The sequence below is a fragment of the Balaenoptera acutorostrata genome, chromosome 7 (assembly GCF_949987535.1).
Source record: "Balaenoptera acutorostrata chromosome 7, mBalAcu1.1, whole genome shotgun sequence".
NCBI classification, from domain to species: Eukaryota; Metazoa; Chordata; class Mammalia; order Artiodactyla; family Balaenopteridae; genus Balaenoptera; species Balaenoptera acutorostrata.
In genome coordinates this window covers 108,275,492-108,295,419 of record NC_080070.1, presented here as the reverse complement: position 1 = coordinate 108,295,419, position 19,928 = coordinate 108,275,492, and the positions used below count along the sequence as shown (strand labels likewise).

Sequence of the window (19,928 nt, the reverse complement as noted above, 5' to 3'; positions counted from 1 at the left end):
CAGGGTCTGTGCCTGGCTTTGGGGGCAGCTGGAAACTTTCCAGTCCCCTGGGGCCACCTGGGGGAGGCAGGCTCAGGCCACAGGGGCTGGGGGCATCTAGGTCTGATGTTCAGGGCACGTGGCTGAAGCACAGGTGTTGGAGGCGCCTGAGGAGAGCTGGGTCTCTCCCTCCAGCCAGTAATACCCTGGAGGGCTTGGGACTTCTCCCGGATCTGGAAGGAAGCCCCTGGCTTGGGGCCCTGGGCTGTGCCAGGCTGCCTCTTCGCCAGGAGCGCATCCGGGACCCCCGGGCTGCTATGGAGCTGAGCTGTCTAGCACGGCAGCCAGCAGCCAGTGTGGAGGTTCAAGTTCATTCAAATGAAATGACTCCTGCTCTAGCACATGAATGACTGGAGGCTGCAGCATTAGCGCTGCCCCAGAACAGAGGGGGGCCCTAGTGGCCAGGGCGTCACCCCACGCTGCGGCACTGGCCTGCCCTCTCACCTCTGCCCTTTCCTTGCCCGGGTTCCCCCATCTCCAGCCTGCCTTGCAGGGTGTGGGCTCAGGCTGGGCCTCCCTCCTGCAGGGCGCCCAGCTCAGGTCCAGGCTTGGCCAGCATGAGCCTGGGGAAGAGTGCCCTGGGGCCAGGCATGTCTCCTCTGAGCAGCACTTCCAAGGGCCTGGCCAGAGGGGAAGGCAGGGTGGGGGGCGCAGGGGGCCTGGCCGCACCTTGGTTCCCTGCTTCCCGCGGCCCCCTGCCAGGCTGGGGACCCCACCCCAGTGCCACACAGCACCCTGCTCCTGCACCCCCGCCTACTCTTCGGGGGCCACCCGCACTAATGCGCCTGCTGTTTGCTGCAGTCACTGCATCCAGCAGATCCTGGAGGCGGTTCTGCATTGCCACCAAATGGGGGTTGTCCACAGGGACCTCAAGGTGAGTCCCCCACCGCGCTCTGTGCCAGGTGTTTGTTGTCTGTAACTGCATGTTGTGTTTAACAGGAGGCTCTGGGCTGGGGCAGTGCAAGCGCCAGGAGACACTGTGTGCGTGGGACGTGTGCACGTGCGTGTGCATGTGTGTCTGCGTGTGAAGGTGCATGCATGTGAGAGAGTGTGTGTGTGTGTGCACCAGCACATGTATGAGCGCGTGTGTGTGCATGTGTGTTTGTGTGTGAAGGTGCGTGCATGCAAGAATGTGGGTCTGTGTGCACGTGTGTGTGTGTGCCTGTGTGGGCACAGGTGTATGTGTGTTCACATGCACATGTGTGTATATGTGTGTGGGAGCATTGTGTGCACATGCATGTGCGTTCATGCATGTGTGAGAGAATATATGTATGTGTGCACGTGTGTGCGTGGTGTTTGTGTGTGTGCATGCATGTATTTGCACACGTCCCTCCCAGCACCTCTAGGCTCCAGGGCTGAGAGGGGACAGTTGTCAAAAATCAGCCTATTAACACATGTCCACGCGGGGTCTCGCTTTCTGGGCTCCGGTTGAGATTCGGACCTGGCGGGTGGGACACAGGTGATGCCCGTGTAGGTGGGGCTGATGCCTCGGGAGAAGGGGGTGAGGGACCAGCCTGGGTGGTCTCTGCAAACTTCTAGCCCTTTCTTCTAGTCTCTGTGGCCCTTGGCTCAGCTCTGGGCAAAGTGACCATAGAGCATTTAAAACAAGGTTTGTCACCCACAGGGCTCAGTGCGGTGGGAGGGTCTTCAGGAGGAGCTACACCCCATCCTCCTCCCTCCTTCCTTCTCCCCCTCCCTCCTTTCCCCCTCCCTCCCCCTCCACCCTCCTCCTCTCAATTTCTCCTCCTTTCTTTGCTTTTAACTTTCTTCAAGTCTGGGTTTGGGTCAGTTTCTTCTGTTGGGGGGTGGGGGGACCCCTGGGCCTGTCATCCCTGCTAAGAGACCTGCTGGTGGCGTTTGAGACCAACCTTCCCATGGGTGCTCGGGCTGAATGGGGTCACGCCCTTCCTTGGGCCACCGAGGGGTGTGTGTCTGTGAGCTGATCTTTGTGGGGCTGCTTTTGGAATGTTGTCCTGCCAGGAGCAGGCCCAGGACCCTCTCCTGTGCCCTTCCTGTGTTCCCGCTCCCTCTTTGCATGTGCCGTGTGGTCCCTTGTCCTTTCACATGCCCACCCGGGCCCGCCGTGTCTGCCTGTCCTGTGGGTCCCCCTCTGTCGCTGTGTCTTGTCTGAATCGGCCTCATTTGGGGGCCTCTGGGAGGAGGGGCCACAGGGGAGTGGACGCGCATACCCCCTTGATTATGGGCCCCGTGGTGCATAAGTAACTTTGAGGCCAAAGCACGCAAATGGAGACGAATGCTCCCCCCAGCCCAGGTGTGCCCTGGGGGCAAGCAGAATCCTTGCTGGAAAGAAGAAGAGGGGGCAGGAGTCTGCCAGGTGTCGGGGGAGCAGACTGCCCCCCTCCTCTAGAGAGGCCCTCACCGTCTTGACTGAGCAGCCCCCCAGAAGTGGTGCTGCGGTGGGTGTCCTCTCAGCCCAGACGCGGAGGGCGGAGAGAGCAGAGGGGGTTGGTACCATCTCAGGGTGCTGCGACGGAGCCAGGGTGGAGCCCGCGGGCAGGGCATCACCGCTCGGGCCCAGCTGGGTCCCCTGCCTCTCCCCACCGCCCGGCCCCGGGCCTTCTTGTCCAGTTCTTCCCAGGGACCAAGTTCACTTAGCTCCTTCTTCCTGGGGAGGAGAGCTGGCTTGTTTCCTCGGGGTGGGGGTATCTGACCTGTAGAAGTCAGGTCAAGCCCACAGCTGCAGTCCCTGACCCCTACGATTTCAGACTTCTTTTTTTCATTTAATATTTAAAAAATTGAAATATAGTTGATTTACAATGTTGTGTTTATTTCAGACTTCTTGATGTGGGGTGTGTGGAGAGGTTGGGGTCCCCTTGCCCCACGCACATTTGCAAAATCAAGGTGTTCAGAGGCGGGCTTCCCTGGTGGTCCAGTGGTTAAGACTCCGTGCTTCTAATGCAGGGGGCGCGGGTTCGATCCCTGGTCGGGGAAGTTCCACGTGGCGTGCGCTGTGGCCAAAAAAGTTGATGGGACGTGCATTAAGAAATAAACTTTAGAAAAGGAAGAAAAGGGGAGTATTAAAAAAAAAAAAGACCAATAATCAAAAAATAAAATGTTCAGAGGCCTCCAGGCCGTGCTGGGCAGACAGGGCTGAGTGTCCCCAGCACGCATCACCTGGAGGGACAGCGCCTCGTCCAGTCAGCTGTGTGGGCCTGGAGGAACTGGTTTCTGCCGTGTGGGGCTGGCGTACTTCATCTCTTCCACGTGTTTCGTCCTAACACCCCAGGTGTACAAGCGGTGTTAACTCAGTTCGGTTGGTGGTGTTTGTCTTTCTTGGTGGCAGCAAAGTGGCAATGTGGTCTCAGCGGGCCTTCCTGTCGGGAGGGTGGCCTGGCGAGGGGGGCCGAGGGCCCAGAGAGGCCCCTGGCAGTCAGGGATGAGGAAGTCCAGCGGCTTTGAGCTCTGAGCGCTGACCGCTGGGAGGTGGTGAGGCTGCTAGGATAGGCTGGGATGGGAGGGGCCCAGTGCGCAGGACACAGTGGACAGGGACCCCCTCGGGCCTTCGGGGCCAAGTGTCCCCAGTCACAGGGCAGCAGCCTCGGCGCTCCAGTGGGACAGGGATGAATGTCCTTCCAGCTTGAGCAAGGGCGCTGCTCCCCGACTCAGGGGGGTCTGCATGGGACCTTTCCCACCTGTGGGCACTGGATGGGCAGCGGTCAAGGCAGGCCCCCTCTGCCCAGCATGGGGCCGGTGGGACTTGGTGGGCAGACGTCCTGCACTGCCCGGCTCTCGGGGGCCCTCGGTTGTTCTTTCTTGCCCTTTGAGGGTTGCCGTCCTGCAGGAAGTGCCTGAGCACTCCAGCAGGCAGTTGTCTGTGCAGCCGGTCGTGGTGAAGGGAGGGAAGCCCCTCTGCCGGTGGAGGTCCCGGGGCCCTGCACAGCCTGCCAGGGCCTGTAGGGTGTGCTCAGTTTTGGTCCCATCGCCCTGAGTTCACAAGCTTGCGCTTTGAGAGCCAGCTTCCCTCAGCTCTGGGGCGCCTGTCCCTGCCCCCGGGGAGTCGGGGGGCAGGGACAGACTGTGGGGTGCAGGCCCGGGGGGCCCAGAGCTCTGGGATACGCCCAAGCCAAGGGTGTCAGCTGTGCTGGGGGGACACCCACGTGGTGGTGGGTCAGACCTGTGCGCCCTTGTCTGCAAAGCACTATTTTGTCCCCCCTCCCTCCCGTGACACCCCTGGGTGTAAACCACACGCTCTCGGGCCGGTCACCTTCCCCGCAGCCCGAGAACCTGCTCCTGGCCAGCAAGTGCAAAGGGGCCGCAGTGAAGCTGGCAGACTTCGGCCTGGCTATCGAGGTGCAGGGGGACCAGCAGGCGTGGTTTGGTGAGTAGCCGGCTGGCCGGCCGGGGGCCAGGCTGGGGGCGTCAGCTGCCCCCGCGGCCGCTCACATGGCCCTTTCCCCTCCCACTAGGGTTCGCTGGCACGCCAGGCTACCTGTCCCCAGAGGTGCTGCGCAAGGAGGCGTACGGCAAGCCGGTGGACATCTGGGCGTGCGGTGAGGCTGGTGTGCAGGGCGGGGTAGGGCTGCAGGGCCACTGTGAGGGACCCGCCGCTGGGCTGGCTCACGGGGCTACCCCCTGCTAGGAGCGCCCTCTCCACCCAGACTGGAGTCGCTAATGCGATCCTGGCTGTTGCTGAGAAGCCCACCACCCCAGCGCCTGCCCTGCGCTCCGCAGAGCGGTCTGGAGAAGGAGCGACAGGTGCCCGGGTGGTGGATGGATGCAGGAGGTCTGGAGGCCGTGCACACCACCCTGGCGGGGCCCGTCCTCTGCGCAGCGGAGGGGGCCGGCCTCGGGCCCTCCTGTGAAGTAGGGTGAGGGTAGAGCAGAGGTGAAAGAGATGCTCATGCCATTCCACCATCAGGGTCTCCAAACAGTGACACTTGCTGACGCTGGCTGCGGGGGCCAGGGGGCGTCCCACTGGACCTCGAGGGTCCCGGTATCCTCATGGGGCTTGCTGGCTTCGGGCAGTGACCCCCACCCTAGCTGATGCTGAGAAACTGGCTGAGGGTCCCCTAGCTGTCAGGCGGCAGAGCTGGGCATCTGACCCCCACGCCGGGGGGTCACACAGCTGACCCCACGCAGCAGCGCCCCACTGGCTCGTGGCCACGCTGTGGGCTCCGTGGGCCGGGGCTGAGCCGCCGGGCGCAGGCAGCGCGGGCGGCAGTGCGAGGCCCTGCGCTTGCGGTTCTCCGCAGGGGTGATCCTGTACATCCTGCTCGTGGGCTACCCGCCCTTCTGGGACGAGGACCAGCACAAGCTGTACCAGCAGATCAAGGCCGGGGCCTACGACGTGAGTGCCGGGACCCCCACCCCCACCCCTCCCCGTCCGGGGGAGGCAGGCTGGCAGAGGCAGGGAGCGGGGTGATGCCGCCCGTTTCCAGATGAGGCCCCTCCGGAGAATCCTGTCTCCTGCCTGGGAAGGGGGCTTTAGGCTCCCTTGTGCGTGGCTTCCTTTCCTAGTTCCCGTCCCCGGAGTGGGACACGGTCACTCCTGAAGCCAAGAACCTCATCAACCAGATGCTGACCATCAACCCTGCCAAGCGCATCGCGGCGCACGAGGCGCTGAAGCACCCGTGGGTCTGCGTAAGTCGCCCCAGCCTCGGACCGCCCCCCGGCGCGTCGACCCTGGCGCGCGCTCCTCGCATCCAGTGGGTCCCCTGGTTTCCCGGGGGCTGCGTGGCCTGTGGCTTTAAGGCTGGCGGGTTTAAAGACCTTAGTCCCTGGGAGACTAAGGAGCTCCATGGGAAGAGGAGGCCCAGTCCAGGGCGTGAGGGGATAGAGTAGCGAGGCGGGTGAGGGACAGGTGGGGGGGCGGACAGGCCATGAGGGGTGACGGGCTGGGGGGTTAGGCAGGCAGCGGGGACAGGTGGCCTCCGGCTGCAGTGGGCGGCTAGCAGCTCCTGGCACAAGGGCCCTGGGGGTGCTGCTGCCCTGAGCCTTGCCCCGAGCCCCCTCTTTTGAGCCCTGCCTTGGGGACAGAGCTGATGCCCCTCAGGGCTCCTTGCAGCGTGTGACCCCCTCCTCCCGCCCCCCTCCCCACAGCAACGCTCCACTGTGGCCTCCATGATGCACAGGCAGGAGACCGTGGAGTGCCTGAAAAAGTTCAATGCCCGGCGGAAGCTCAAGGTGAGACGCCGACCCCAGCGAGCGGCCAGGGTGCCACGCCAGGCACGCGCGCTCACCCACCCAGAGGAGCCGAGGGCCCTGCCCTGGGAGCAGCTGGAGGGGCTCGGGCAGGCCTGTGGGGGTCCCAGTCACCTAGGACGGGCTGCTCGTCAGCGCCGTCCCAGACTAGTCCCCCCGTGGCAACAACACCAGAGGTGCCCAGACGTGGGCCTGGCCCCCAGGTGCACAGCTGGTCCCTCCTCAGCCGCCCGCGCCGCCCATGAGGCATTCCTGGGGCTCCCTGGGGGGAAAGGCGCCCTGTGGTCGGTCATGCTCTCTGAGCGGGAGCCGGCTGAGAAGCTGCTGACCTGGGGCAGGTTTGGTCAGGAGATCAGCCGAGCTCTGCTGCTTGGGTGGGCAGGGGGAGGTCGGGAGGGAGGGAGGGGGGCGCCCTCCCTACAGGCTGCTCTGTGTTGGGAGTGAGTGCCCAGGCCTGGCGGCTGGCGTGCACGTGCCTGTCAGGGAGAGGCGGCGCCGTGGGGAGAGGCAGACCCCCAGCTGCAGCCCCAGGGGGTCTTGAAGCCTTTAGGAGCTGGGCTCAGTGGGCAGTTTAGGGCCTGGGGTGCGTCCCCGTTTTAATGCTGGACGTGGGTGGCATGTCTGGGTGCAGCTGCCTCTCTGCGAGGCCGTGACTCGAGGTCCGGGCGGGGGTCTCCGCCTGGCCTCAGCTGTGTGTCTGTCCCCAGGGCGCGATCCTCACCACCATGCTGGCCACGCGGAATTTCTCAGGTGAGTACAGCCTTCTCCGGGAGGAGCAGGCCTACGGCGGGAAGGCTGGGGAACGACTCGCCACCAGCTGCCTGCTGTGTCCTCACTCCACTGTCCCCTCCTCTGCTGCTGGCCCGGCCCGACCTTCCTCCCTCTGAGACCCTCGGGCCACAGGGGAGGCCTGGGCTCCGGCCGGGCCCCGCGAGGGCACGCCCCTGCGTGTTGGGTCTGTGTCTGAGCTGCCCGCCGGCCGGGCCGCAGCTCCGTGTGTCTGTCCAGGCGTTGGTCGGCACCTCTGTGGCCTCGTTGTTGTCCTGAATCCTCGGAGCACCCGTTCTGTGTGTGGGTTAGGGGGCGGCTAGAGGAGGCTCCACATACTCGGGCTGGCGGCCGCCCACCCGGGCACCGAGGGTGGGCAGGGCTGGGGGTGTGCGGCCGCTCTGGGGGGCTGTCGGCGACCCTGAGGCCATGGGCCCAGGCGGGCCCAGCGGGGACGGCGTCACCCGAGCGGGGCGGCTGCCCCCTGGCGCTCCTGTGGCTTGTCTGTGGCCTGCGATGCTGGTGCGGGAGCGTCTGTGGTCCGTCCTCGTTGTCCGTCTGCATCAGCACGCGCCCCATCCTGTTACTTCTGCTGTGATGCTGTGCTGCCGGGCCGGGGGGGCATGCTGTCACACCAATACTAATAGGACGTGTCCTGTCCGCACGCCCAGCCAGGCACCCGGAAGGCCCCGCTGGGGTTTTCCAAGGAGAAAGGAGGCAAATGCTTTTCCAGTGTCAATCGGTCTCCATCTTGTTTTCACGCTCTTGTGAAAGGGATTCTGGAACCATCCGTCACCTAAACTTTGACTCTAATCTTCTTCTGCTTCCTTTGTCTCTTCTCTTCCCTCACCTCGCCCACCCCTCGTCTGTGTCCGCCCCTCCCCTCGTCTCTAACCCGGTGCTAACAGTGGGCAGACAGACCACCGCTCCAGCCACAATGTCCACCGCGGCCTCCGGCACCACCATGGGGCTGGTGGAACAAGGTAGATGTCCCGCCTGTCGGCATGCAGGTCCCCTCGCTGCACGCAGCCGCCGGCTGGGCCTTGAGGGCCTCCCCAGAGGCCCCGGGAGCCCCTGCTCCCGCCCTGGACACACCCACAGAGCCCCCGTGGGCAGGGAGGCAGTCCCACCTGTCCCAGCGGCCTCAGACCCCACCTATTTCAGGAGGGGCCAGGCTGGCTGACCCCTGAGCCGAGTTGCGCTCCATGCCTTTGACTGAATTCCCCAGTCCTGGTCCCTGAGTCTGGGGGTCAGGAGACCCCTCTGGTCAGAGCCCTTTGCTGTCTCAGGCTCACTCCCCACTTGTCCATCGTGACCCCCGCTCAGAATGACCTTGACACCAACCCCAGGAAGCCTTGGGGCTGCTGCTGGGAGTTTGGATCCCGAGTGGGGGCCCTGGGGAGAAGGGCGTGGGCAGAGACCCTGCCCCGTGAGAGCCCACTCGCCACCCCGTCCACCCCCGACCTGGCCCGCACACGCTCCCAGGGCCCTGCCCTGCGCTCCCAGCCGCTCGCACGGAGCCGGTGGTCTGTGTTGAGTCCCAAACACGCACGTCTGCCCCGTGAGCCCCAAGACGGGGCCCTCGGCCACCCAGAGAATGACTCTGAAGGCCTCCTCTTGGTTTCTTTCTACGAGGCCCCCATTACCTCGTCCCCAACCTGTGAGGGGAGAGGCTCATTCTGCTAACCTGTGTCCCAGTCTGTGAGGGGCAGACCTCCCAGGAGGCCCAGGCCAGCTCCCCGCTCATCCAGCCGTGACCTTGGCCGGACCACATAAGGCTAGTGGACCCCAAGACTTCCTGGTGGGCCCATGGCCCCAGCCCGAGCTGAGGGTGGCACAGGTGTAGGGCGGGCAGAGCCAGCTGCAGCTGAGGGGCCTAGAAGAAGCCCGGCATTCCCTGCCGGTGCCTCGAATGTCGGCCGGGACAGGGCAGACGCCCAGCCCCTCCCAAGCCCGGGCCCTTTCTTTACTGCACATCCAGCCCAGCTCTTACCCCATGACCCCGCAGGGTGCGCAGGCCCGCCTGCCCACCCAGAGGACCCCGGCCGCTGCCTCCTGGGGCTTTCAGGGCAGGGCTGTCCTCAGCAGGAGGGCCTGTGCTCCTCCCGTGAGCCCGGTGACAGGTCCAGCAGGCAGGCCCCCGGGGGTCGTCCTGAGTCAGCTTCATTTTCTGGGCCTTTCCGGAGCACCTGAGAGGGAGGGAGGGGCAAAGGGACAGGGGACAGTGAGACTAGGGGCTCCTGGTGAAGCCGGGGGCAGGGGGGCGGTGAGCGAGGCAGGCGCCCACCTGCAATGCCCGCTGCCTGCAAGGGGATGCAGAGCGTCCGTGCATGAGGCCGCGAGCATGTGCGGCTCTGCCCCCGGCGCCCAGGGCCACTCTGTCCTGGGGGTGGTCCGTGCATGTGGACGGAGCCCAGCATGGCTGTCCCTGAGTGACGAGCTAGGGGACGAGGTAGAGGCTGGGCCCTGTGGCCTGAGCCCCCCATCCCTGCTAGGTCAGCCCATCTCAGCCAGTGCGTTGGACCCAGCAGACACGGCAGGCAGGGGGCTCAGTCCCAAGGCCGTCGCTTCTCTGTGGATGACGGCCTCTGGGGTGACATAGTGCCCTCGGCCAGCGAAAGACCGGGTGTCTTTGTAGATCTCTTGCAGTTCATCAAGGCGGCCTGGTCAGTCCCACTTGGCCTTCACCAAGAGGAGACTCAGGCAAACTTCTGGGGTGGCAGTGATGGCCTGGCCCCAAGGACCCGGGCCGGGGTGGGACAGAGGGTCTCTGCTTGTCTCCGGGGGTCTAGGGCGCCTGGTTGGTCCACCTTGGCTCCTGCTGTATAGTAATGAATTCGATTTGAATTCGACTTGAGAAAACACAAAGGAAACTCCCTATGCCTTTGACCGCTAGTGTAGATGGGAGTCAACAGGATCCTGGAGTTATTCTCAGACAGAGATGTGAATTTCCAGGAAACACGGCGGCCAGGAGCTGCACTCAGGAAGACGGCAGCTGTGTGTCCAGACACGCTGCACCCAGACACGCAGGTGTAGGTTACAGGGGTTCCCAAGGAGGAGTGTTTGGGAATCGATTACAAGGACAGGTGTCTGCTGCAGGGCATCCTGGAGCCTGGGCCGTGGTGGCCGACTGAGTCCCCGGAGGGGTGGCTTGTTAGGGAGCGGAACCGGTACCGTCCCGTGTAGCACGGTCTGGAATGTGGGTTTTGATAGAATCAGGGACTGAAGGGAACCCTCTTGCGACCCAGGACTGTCCCAGGGTCTGACCCAGGGGCCCCCCCCTTTCCTGCCCAAGGGGAAGACCAGGCAGAGCTGACTCTGCCCCCACCAGGGCACTGGGCTGGCCCTGGCCGGACTTCTCAGACCAGCACTGGCGTGCACTGGCTCTAACTCAGCTGGCCGGGAATGCTGCTGGCCAAGGCTGTGTGGCACTGGGAGGTGACTCTCCCCAAACTGCCCACCTTAAATTGGGGGCTGGGGGTCAGCTTCCTCGCCTGCTCAGCTCTCACGACGAGTGCCTTCAAGATGGGCTGGACCCCACTTTCCTCCAGCTGTGTCCGGCCAGCTGGTCGGCCAGCATAGACAGGGTCCCTGGGCTCTGTGAGCACAGCACGACCCCCACTTCGGGGTCAGCAGGGAGGCTAGGGCCATGCTGGTCAGGAGTGAGGCTGCAGGCCCTGGAGGCCCGGGAGTTCCCATGTCTGCAGGGCTGGATTGTTCCTCTGTGGTGAGTTACAGGGAGGCGGACGTAGCTGCCACCAAGGAGGTTTTCACAGTCCCCGCAGTGGGAAGTGTGTTGTGGCCCTGAGCAGGTGGCATTTCTGGTCCTGGATGCCCACGGAGCAGGGCTGCCAGGGCATCAGGGTGTGATCCTGAGTCCGGCCTCACCAGGTGAGGCCTCGCCCTTGGGAGGATGAACTGGGGGACGAGGAAAGGGATGACCTGTGGTCCCTTCACTTGCTGGGGTACTGTGATGCTTCTCACGGGGTGAAGCCCACCGGGCGACAGGGTTGGGCCAGGAGTCAGGCTTCTCGTTAAACTTTGGCCCGTGGATCCTGGGAGGGAAACTTGAGGGAATTGACGGGTCCGCTGGGGAGGAAGGCTGGGAACGGAAGCTGCGCCCAGTGTAGCAGGTCTCCGATGACCCCACGGGGCCCTCTGGCTGGGGGCAGCCACCTGTGTGCCAAAGCAAAGCCCGGAGGGCGGCGGTGGCCACCTGGACAGGGAAAGGCAATCAGCAGGGGGTGGCCCAGCGACCTGGGACTGGCCTGGTCACTGCACTGGGGACCTTGATGAGTGGTTCTCGAACTGAAGCAGCGTCAGGATCCCCCAGAGCAGATGAACAGTTAAACTGTTGCTGAGCCCACCCCCGAGGTTCTGCCTCGGGAGGTCTGGGGCGGCCCAGGCGATGCGATGCGATGCGGATGTTGCTGGCAGGGGTGGGGGTGGGGTCCCGGGGGACCGCACTTTGAGAATCGCTGCAGCTCTCTGGGTCTTTCTGATGTGCCGGCCGAGTCAACGGTCTCCAGGGATGTTCCCAGCAGGAAAGGTCCCCGCGCAGGCCTGCTGGGGGCCGCCCTCCTCCTCCCTCTGGGCAGGCGGCCTCCCCTTCAGGGCTGGCCAGCCAGAGCTTTTGGAGCCGGCGGTGGGGACTGTGCCACCTTCCTTCCAGGACAAGGGACCCCACCCTCAGGCATCCGACCCCAGGGCTGCTTCTCTAATCCGCACCGGCTGTCCTGGGGCACCGCTTGGCGTGAGCGTGGGCAGGGCGGGTGAGGCAGGAGCTGCTGAGTCCCGGGCTGCAGACTTGCACTCCCTGCCTGAACGTCCACAAATCTTGTTTTCTCTCTCTCTTCCTTTCTTCCTCACTCCCTCTCCTCCCCTCCTCACCTTTCCTTTTCCGTAAGGTAAGCTGACTTCCTTTTTTTTTCAAGTTCTGTAATGAAAACTAACCGCTGCAGAGGGTGCAGATGCTGGGGGGCTAAGGGCCTGTGGGGTGTGGCAGGTCAGGGCCTCTGAGGCGGGCCGCCCCCGACCTCCTCCCCGGGGGCGCGGGGAAGGCTGGGGTGAGACGGGCCGTCTGCTGGGCCAGAGCGTCTGAGGGGTGGTGGGAACCTGGGATGCAGGCGGCTCTTTGGACCCTCACCCAGGTGTGTCATCCTGTTGATGTCACTCAGAGCTTAAGGTCCTTGGTAGGTGGGCACAGAGGCCCTCGTTGGCCCAGTCAGCGCTGCCAGAGCAAGGCCGAGCAGTGGCCCCAAGGCTCGGGCTGCGGGGTGGTTTAAGAGGGAGAGTGAGGCTGCCCCTCGGGGGCTCTGAGCTGAGAGGCGTGGCCTGAGGCCTGGCCGTGGGAGCAGAGCTCCGCATCCGGTCTGCCAAGGGAGGGGGGCCAGGAGGCTGAGAGCAGGCACCTGGGGTTGGGACGAGCCCCTCCCTTTGTGGGTGGCCAGCTGCAGCCCACCCACCCCTGTCTGAGAACATGGGGGTGCCTACCACTCCAATCTGCTGTCCTGCCCTGTGTTCCCATCTCGGGTGAGGGGCAGCGCCCTGCCTTCCTTTTCGGGGAACCCGCATGCTGCCCTCCCGGAAGCTGCTGGTCACAGGTGGGAGGAGAAACCTTGGTGTCCTCCAAGGTCATGGCAGATGGCCGGGGGAAGGCCCTGTCCCGGGGACGAGGGTCCTCGGGCAGCGCTGGCCAGGCCTTCCCCAGGGCGGCCCTGCTCGGCATAGGACACGGGCCCACTCTGTCCCCAGCTGGGCGCAGAAGCTACCTCTGCCTTGGGACCTTGGGTCCTGGGGAGCCCAGGCTCCTCGCAGGTCCCCGAGGCTGCCTCACGCCGAAGGGGTGGGCTGCGGTGGGACCCGGGCCCCTCACTCATCATGTTTGTTTCCTCCAATGCAGCAGCCAAGAGTTTACTCAACAAGAAAGCAGACGGAGTCAAGGTGAGGCGCTGCCTTGGCCCTTGGGGGTCTGGGTCCCCCCCCCTCCCCCGTCTCAAGCCTACAGCTTTCCCCAATCCCCGAAGCTCCCTCTGGGCCTCCTCCCCGCCCAAGGAAGGGGTGTGACCCCCTCATTCTCTCCCTAATGGCTTCTCTTCCTCTCTCTGCAGCCCCAGACGAATAGCACCAAAAACAGTGCAGCTGCCACCAGCCCCAAGGGGACGCTTCCTCCAGCTGCCCTGGTACTGAACCCCTCAGCCCCCCGCTCTTGGCCCTCCCGTACCCCGGCTGTGTGGTGGCCACCTGTCGGGAGGCCTGGGGTAAAGCTGGGGTCTGGCTGCCAGCCTGTCTCTGACAGATGACACTTAGCCCTTCCGGCCCCACTGCCGCTCGGGTGTGGGAGTGAGGGTGGACCCCAGTTCAGGCCGTGCCGGAGAGCCCCTCTGGGGGCAGCGGACAGGCCCCTGCTGACTTGTGGGTCAGCAGTGAGAGCCCGTCAGGGAGCCGGTGAGGCTGAGAGCCAGGATCCAGGGCAGCAACCTTGCTCGGCTCCTCTGCTCGCAACAGGCTGACCCAGAGATCGGCCCGGGCAGGCTCTGCAGGGAGAGTGGCCCGGGGGTCGGGGGTGAGGACAGGCTAGGCGGTGGGGACTCCCCCGCCAACCCCTCTCCCGGGTGCTGCAGGGGTGCGCTGCCTGGGAGGTGGGGGCCTTTGGTTTCTCCCCAGGAAGAATGGGTGGGCCTGACCTTAGCTTCAGAGCCCAGTGATCGGGAGGGAGACAGAGACCCCTTGGTGGTTTCCCTGGTGACGGCCCAGCAGCAGCTGTCGGGTCTAGGGCAGCAGCAGCTGTGGCGTTTCCCATCAGAGTCTGTGTCCTGCAGGCCCCGAGGCAGGTGGGGGGAGATACACTTCTATGGCTGTGCTGGCCTGTGGCTGCCCGGAGGGTTCAGGGGTTCCTGCTGGGGAGGGCTGGGCGGACGTGAGGTCAGAGGGACCCGCCAGCGCCAGCCCTCACCTGGAGGGTCCTGTCCAGGGGACGGAGCTGGTGGGTCAGGGTTGTGGCCAGCGGGTACCGGCCCTCCTGCCCAGTATGCTGTGCGCCTGTGGTGTCTCGTACAGAGCAGGCCATCCCGAGGGGCTGGGGTTTGCTGGTCCACAGGTTCTGAGTTTGCTGAAAGCACACTTGGTGTCCCCGCAGGCCCCAGGCCGCGCTTCTGGGAGTGAGCCCTGGACCGCCCGTGGGGAGGCTGGGTTTGCTGAATGGCCATCCAGCGAGTGGGAGGGCGGCCTTGGCCCAGGAGGGGAGGGTCCCACGTGCCGGCCTCGCAGCCAGCCCCGTCTCGGACCCCATCCATCCCATGTGCCACCACACCCCCATGACATCTTCAAATCTGTGCCCCGCCCATGCCGAGGCAGAGGGTCCGGCGGCAAAGAGAGGGGGCAGGGCGCCCGAGGCAGGGCACCCAGCGTGTGGCTTCTCACCACGGCCCTCAGGCGCACGCTCTCCACCACCCTCCCTCCTGTCGCAGGCGCCCGCGAGGTCCGGGCAGGTCTGCTTGTTCCATCCACATCGTCCCAGGTTTCTCTCCAGCTGCTCTGCTCCCCGCTGGCCATCTGCCGCCGTCCTGCTGCGCTGCCACCCTCTCCTCTCCTCTCCTCTGGGGGGCCTCCGCTCTCCTCCTCTTCTCACTTCCCTCTTTCCTTCCTCTGTGCTTCCTTCTTCTGTAGGAACCTCAAAGCACCGTCATTCATAACCCAGTGGACGGGATCAAGGTACTGCGCGTTCCTCACTGCCCTCTTGGGAGCATCTGCTCAGGCAGTGGGCAGACCCCTGGCCCTGGGGAAGCTCTGGGATGTTGACCCCGGGGAAGCATTTGTGCCAAGACAACTGTGCAAGGGACCCCTCCCAAGGCAGGACAGAGCCCCCCAAGTCCGCGGGCTGCTCCCTTTTGGGGAAAGGCCCCAGGTGCTGCCCTTTTTGGAGGCATGGTTGTACCAAGTCCACGGTGGACACAGGAGCCTGGGCCTCCTCATGTCCTGAGCAGGGTCCACTTCTCGGACCCTCTCCATTCCTGCCTTGGCGATGGCCAGGCCCAGCCTAGCCAGGAGCAGCTGAATGCAGGGCCCATTTCAGAGGCTTAGGGTGCCAGGAAGAGCCTGGGTGCCCTCCGTGATGCGCGGCCAGGGCTGCGTGCTCCAGGGGAGAAGGGCCGGCGTGGGCTGCCCGGTGTGCCCCCGAGTGTGGGGCAGGGAGGAGGGAGCATAGACTCCCCCCTGACCTCACCCGTTGCTCCTCACCTCTGCCCGCTGCGCCCGGTGCTTCCCGCTGAGCTGACCCCTCCTCCTGCTCCTCCTCTCTGCTCTGGCATCAGCTCCCATCCCATCGGCATCTTCACCCCGGGGCCAGGGAAGGGGCTGGCTCTCTGGGGTGGGGGGAGGGATGGGTGGGCGGCCACGCTATGTTTCCAGAACCAGACTTCTACCCGGGCCTGGGATCCTCAAAGGGTCCCCACACACCCCAGCCATGGGCCAGGACCAGGGGGCCTTGGGCAATTGGCTCTGGGCCGACCCCCAGGCTCAAGGTGCTAGGAAGAGCCTGGGTGTCCTCTGTGACTCGGGGCCAGGGATGGGTATTCCTAGGACGCTGTGTCTGGAGTGAGGCTTCTGGGGCTGTGGTGTGAGCCCTGATCCTACAACCTGTAGACACCCCCATTCCTGGCCCAGGGCCCAAAGCAGTGTGTCCTGTGAGGGGGCTGGAGGGGGCGGGGGGGTCCCTTGGGGACCCTGTTAAGATGTTCCTTCTGAGGAGCAAGCAGGCCTTCTGGGGACTCGGTGACAGGTGGCTGGCACCTGGTTTTGTATCTGAAGGGCAGTAAGCCAAGAGTGAGGTAGGAGGTGCTGGGGCCACCTCTCTGCCCTTAAGGCCACCTGAGAGGTAAGGCCAGGCCTGGCTGGACGGTCCAGGCCTGGGGAGGAGGTGTGGTTACTGCTGCAGTCTGTCTGGGCCAGGCCAGGGTTCCTGAGCACCTACTGGAAGCTTCCGCCCTGTCTGCCAAAATGCACGGGCTGTGGATGATTTTGTGCTTCGCCCGGAGTCTTGGAACTCCAAAAAGCTTGTTTTTCTCTCCTGTTAATGAGTCATCTGAGCACACGGACTCTTTCCACTGGGTGTGCCTTGTGGGGAGAAGGGGAAGTTGGGGTCCTCAGCTGTTGGGGACATGGCGACCCAGCCTGGGGACAGGTGACCCCTGGGGCTGGTGTGAAGCTCCAGCGCTGCCTGTGGGTTTCTGGGGTTCAGGCCACGTCCTGACCCATTGTCTCCCCGTGTCTCCCCAGGAGTCATCTGACAGCACCCACACCACCATAGAGGACGAAGACACAAAAGGTACCCCAGCTCCCTGCCTGCGGGGGCAGCGGGGCGGGCCACTGGCGGGTGGGGAGCTGGGATGGAGAAAGGCCGAGGCCTGTGATGCGGGCATGTCCCCCAGGGCTGACCCTGCTCAGGGCTGCAGTCCCACCTGAGCCTGGGGACAGACCAGTGCCGGGCAGTCTCCGGCATAGCATCCAAGCAGAGCCTGACGGGCCCCGGGCGCCCTGAGCAGCGAGGAAGCCGCTGCCCTGGGTGGGCCGGTTCTCTGCACGGGCCCCCAGATTGCTCTGGGGGCTGTGCACCCAGTTCCCACGGTTGAATTTGCTGTTTCTTCTCTCAAAGGTCCTTAAACCTGTGCCTGCCCGGCTGGCAGTTGATTCGTGGACGGGCAGCAAGGGGCGTTTCCTGGGCTCGTTGTGGGATTGGGGGGTGGGCTGCAGAGACTCGAGCTCCAACCCACTCTCAGGGCTCCCAGGCCGAGCTGGGCCATGCTCTGTCTGTGCCCCACAAGGGCCCCAGGGTGCCGGGCGCCGTGTGCTCACCCAGGGCCCCCTCTTCCACCCTCGGCTTTCTCAGCTGCCCCCAGGGAGGGGATCTGGTCCCCACTCCACTCAGGCCAGGCCGCCCGTCCCCACGTGGAGGGCCCGCCTGACCCTCTCGGCCACACGCTTGTGTAGATGAGCGCTGGGTGCCCTCAGGGCTGCCCCTGGGCTGGGCAGTGGCCACTCTGCCAGTTTAGGGGGATGCAGTGACCCTGTCCTGAGTATCCTCCCTGCCCCAGAGTGGAAGCGAGCATAAGGCTTTGGCCTCTGGACGCAGGGAGGGTGGACGTTCATGTGCTTTCTCCAGACTGCAGGCCCTGAACCATCAGCGTGGAGCATGGAGGTCATCCAGACCTCTCCCAGGCCCTGTCCTTGCGGTTCTGTCCCCGCCTCAGCAGGCTGGGGGCCTGAGGCGGCCCGAGCCTGCGGGAGCATAGGGGAGAGGGCCAGCCCGGCCAGCCTCGTCCCAACCCTTTGTCTGGCTGGGAGAGGGTGGGCAGATGCCCGAGGGGCCTCGTGGGGCAGGGCAGGGCAGGGACAGGGGCCTCGGGGGCCTCTCACCTCAGCTGTGTCATCTGTCAGATGCAGAGAAGCCTCAGTGGGCCCAGGTCTGGCCTCTGCTAGCCTTGGCACACAACCTTCCCACCTGGAGCCCGGCCTTCGAAGGCCCCATGTCCAGCCCTGCACGTGGTCCTGTGTCTGCCTCACATACCTGCTGTGATCGCACAGCCCTGGGCACGCAGGGGTGATGGCGCTCCAGGAGCCCTGGACCCCACCGCGTGGCTCTCCAGCTTAGCCCCTCTGGTCCTTCTCCTGCACTCCCCCTCCTCTCCTGCGTGTCCTCACCTGCGTGTTCACGTCTCGTCTGTCTGCTCAGCCCCCAGGGTCCCTGACATCTTGAGCTCCGTGAGGAGGGGCTCGGGGACCCCAGAAGGCGAGGGCCCCCCGCCCTGCCCGCCTCCGGCTCCCATAAGCCCCCTGCCCACCCCATGTAAGTAGCTGGGCCCCTGCTGCTGCGGGGGTCTCCCTGAAGGGCCTGCAGCTCCTCTGAAGGGGCGCTCGAGAGCCAAGGGCCGGCCGAGCTTGGGCACCAGCCTGCCCCCGACAGCCCCCCTCTGAGGCTCCCCAGGGTCTCTGCCCCTCAAGCCCCGCTCCTTGAGGGCCTTCCCCACTGGCCTGGGGGGCCGCCCGGTCCACCATCCTGCTTGGGTGTCAGGGCCAGGGCTCCTTGATGCTGAGACAGGCCCCAGTGCGGGAGAGAGCAGAGGCCCTGCTTCCCCTCCCCCAGCCTCGCCCGGCAGCCTCCTCATATGTCTGCCTCCTGTCCCCCCAGCCCCCAGAATCTGTGACATCCTGAGCTCCGTGAGGAGGGGCTCGGGGACCCCGGAAGCCGAGGGCCCCCTGCCCACCCCATGTAAGTAGTGCCCCAGGCCTGCTGCTTCTGCTGCCCAGCGGCTCCTGCGTCCTGCCGTGCACGGCCTCAGCTGCTCCCAGGCCGGGCTGCAGAGGCCTGGCTAACTGGCTGGCCGTCGGGGGGCACACGCGCTAACTCCCCCCACCCCGCTTCCTCGACCCTCGCCTCCCACACTGCTCCCCGCACTGCTGTCCGGGGCCCCAGGCCTCTCCCCCAGAGGGTCTCCCAGGCCCAGGGCAGCTGGCAGGGAGCCTCTGAGGCCGCCCACCCACGTGCCCTGCCCCTCGGGCCCTGGGCCATGCCCTTGCCAGTCACGCGGACTCCGTGTGGGCCCCGGGGAGCCCAGGCACAAGGAGCTGTTACAGAAATCCTCTCAAGCACAGGCCTGGGGTTTAAGGGGAGAAGAAAGGGCCCGGCCTCCCTGCAGAACTGGGTTCTCCGCAGAGGGCCGGACGTCCTGCTCATCCTCCACTCGCTCATCCCTTCCTCACCTGTCGGGCGCCGGCCGAGGGCCTGTCCTGCACTGGGCTGCCTCCTCTGTCCCCTCCTGGGCCAGGCTGCCCTTCAATGAGGGCACTCTCCGCCCGCAGCAGCTTTCCACGCGCCCCCACCGACCTGGTCAGGCAGGTGCAGCTGCCTGAATGTTCCTGAAGCTTTCCCCTGTGCCCCACACCCTTCTCTGTCCCCTTCCATCCCCCCATGTCCCCCCGTGTCCCCCTCCATCCCCCATGTCCCCCCATGTCCCCTCGTCACCCCCCCGTCCCCCCCACTCTCTCTGGCTTTGGCTCATCCGCTCATAGGTTTTGTCTTCTGTGTGTTCCCCGCCTGCCTCGTGTTTCTCGTGTTCACTTCTCGTCTGCCCCAGCCCTCAGGATCTCTGACATCCTGAACACGGTGAGGAGGGGTTCGGGGACCCCAGAAGCCCAGGGCCCCCCACCCTGCCCGCCTCCGGCTCTCCCAGGCTCCCCACCCACCCTGTGTAAGTAGCACCTTGAGTGGCCCTGCTGGCTGCTCCTGGGGGCTCACAGGGGTGTGGAGACCCCTGGCTACGGTGCGCCGCCCCCTGGCTCTGGGAAGGGGCCGGCTCGCGGGTAGGGGGGACGTGGGGTGCAGGGAATTCCACATGGAGCTGCCGTTTGGCTAAAGACATGCACGTGTGGGGAGAACCAGGAAGCAGGTTCCCATGATCTACAGCCACACGCTCCCAGGGTCTGCAGTCTGGGGGTTTCTTCCGCAGCGAGGATGGGACGGTGCCGGCCGGGGTGGTGCCTGGGGTTACTCCCCCGCTGGTGATGCTAGGGGCGGGGGCCGGCCGGGCAGGCGCTGGGCTGGGCCACCTCCCCAGGCAGGGAGGAGCCGCCGCAGCCCGTCTGCCGCCTGCCCGCCCGCCCGCCAGTATCGCTTACAGGGATGGATGACACCCCAGGGCGGCAGCCATCCCCACCTCCGGGGAGACACCGGGCTCTCAGGAGAGGCTGCGGGGCCGGGGGCCGGGCATGGCGGGGGAGAGGCTGGGTGAGTGCCGGGCCCAAAGGGTGCTGACCCCCGCCCACCTGCTGCAGGCCAGCCCCAGGGGCTGGGCCGAGAGGAGGGAGAGAGGGAGGGAGGCCCTGCGAGCAGTCGGGGAGGCTCGGAGGCCTGAATACTGTGGCCTAAATCCGGGCTTGGCTGAGGGGATTGGAGGCGAGTGTCC

The 19,928-nt window shown here is 65.3% G+C and overlaps 1 protein-coding gene across 13 annotated transcripts in view; it reads left to right on the top strand.

The window, feature by feature from the left end:
• The window catches only part of CAMK2B (calcium/calmodulin dependent protein kinase II beta), a 93,705-nt gene that overhangs the window by 66,904 nt on the left and 6,873 nt on the right, over positions 1 to 19,928 (top strand). Inside the window, exons 6-20 of one of the 13 annotated variants that reach the window (XM_057550013.1) lie at positions 841 to 913; positions 4,276 to 4,378; positions 4,467 to 4,550; positions 5,253 to 5,347; positions 5,518 to 5,640; positions 6,100 to 6,183; positions 6,909 to 6,951; positions 7,878 to 7,952; positions 12,875 to 12,912; positions 13,080 to 13,151; positions 14,638 to 14,682; positions 16,246 to 16,294; positions 17,699 to 17,812; positions 18,155 to 18,235; positions 19,101 to 19,214. In XM_057550013.1, coding sequence (XP_057405996.1) covers positions 841 to 913; positions 4,276 to 4,378; positions 4,467 to 4,550; positions 5,253 to 5,347; positions 5,518 to 5,640; positions 6,100 to 6,183; positions 6,909 to 6,951; positions 7,878 to 7,952; positions 12,875 to 12,912; positions 13,080 to 13,151; positions 14,638 to 14,682; positions 16,246 to 16,294; positions 17,699 to 17,812; positions 18,155 to 18,235; positions 19,101 to 19,214 — 1,193 coding nt within the window. Of the gene's footprint in view, positions 1 to 840; positions 914 to 4,275; positions 4,379 to 4,466; positions 4,551 to 5,252; positions 5,348 to 5,517; positions 5,641 to 6,099; positions 6,184 to 6,908; positions 6,952 to 7,877; positions 7,953 to 12,871; positions 12,913 to 13,079; positions 13,152 to 14,637; positions 14,683 to 16,245; positions 16,295 to 17,698; positions 17,813 to 18,154; positions 18,236 to 19,100; positions 19,215 to 19,928 lie in introns of all 13 variants that reach the window. The other 12 variants (XM_057550014.1, XM_057550016.1, XM_057550015.1 and 9 more) reach the window with 12 other exon arrangements.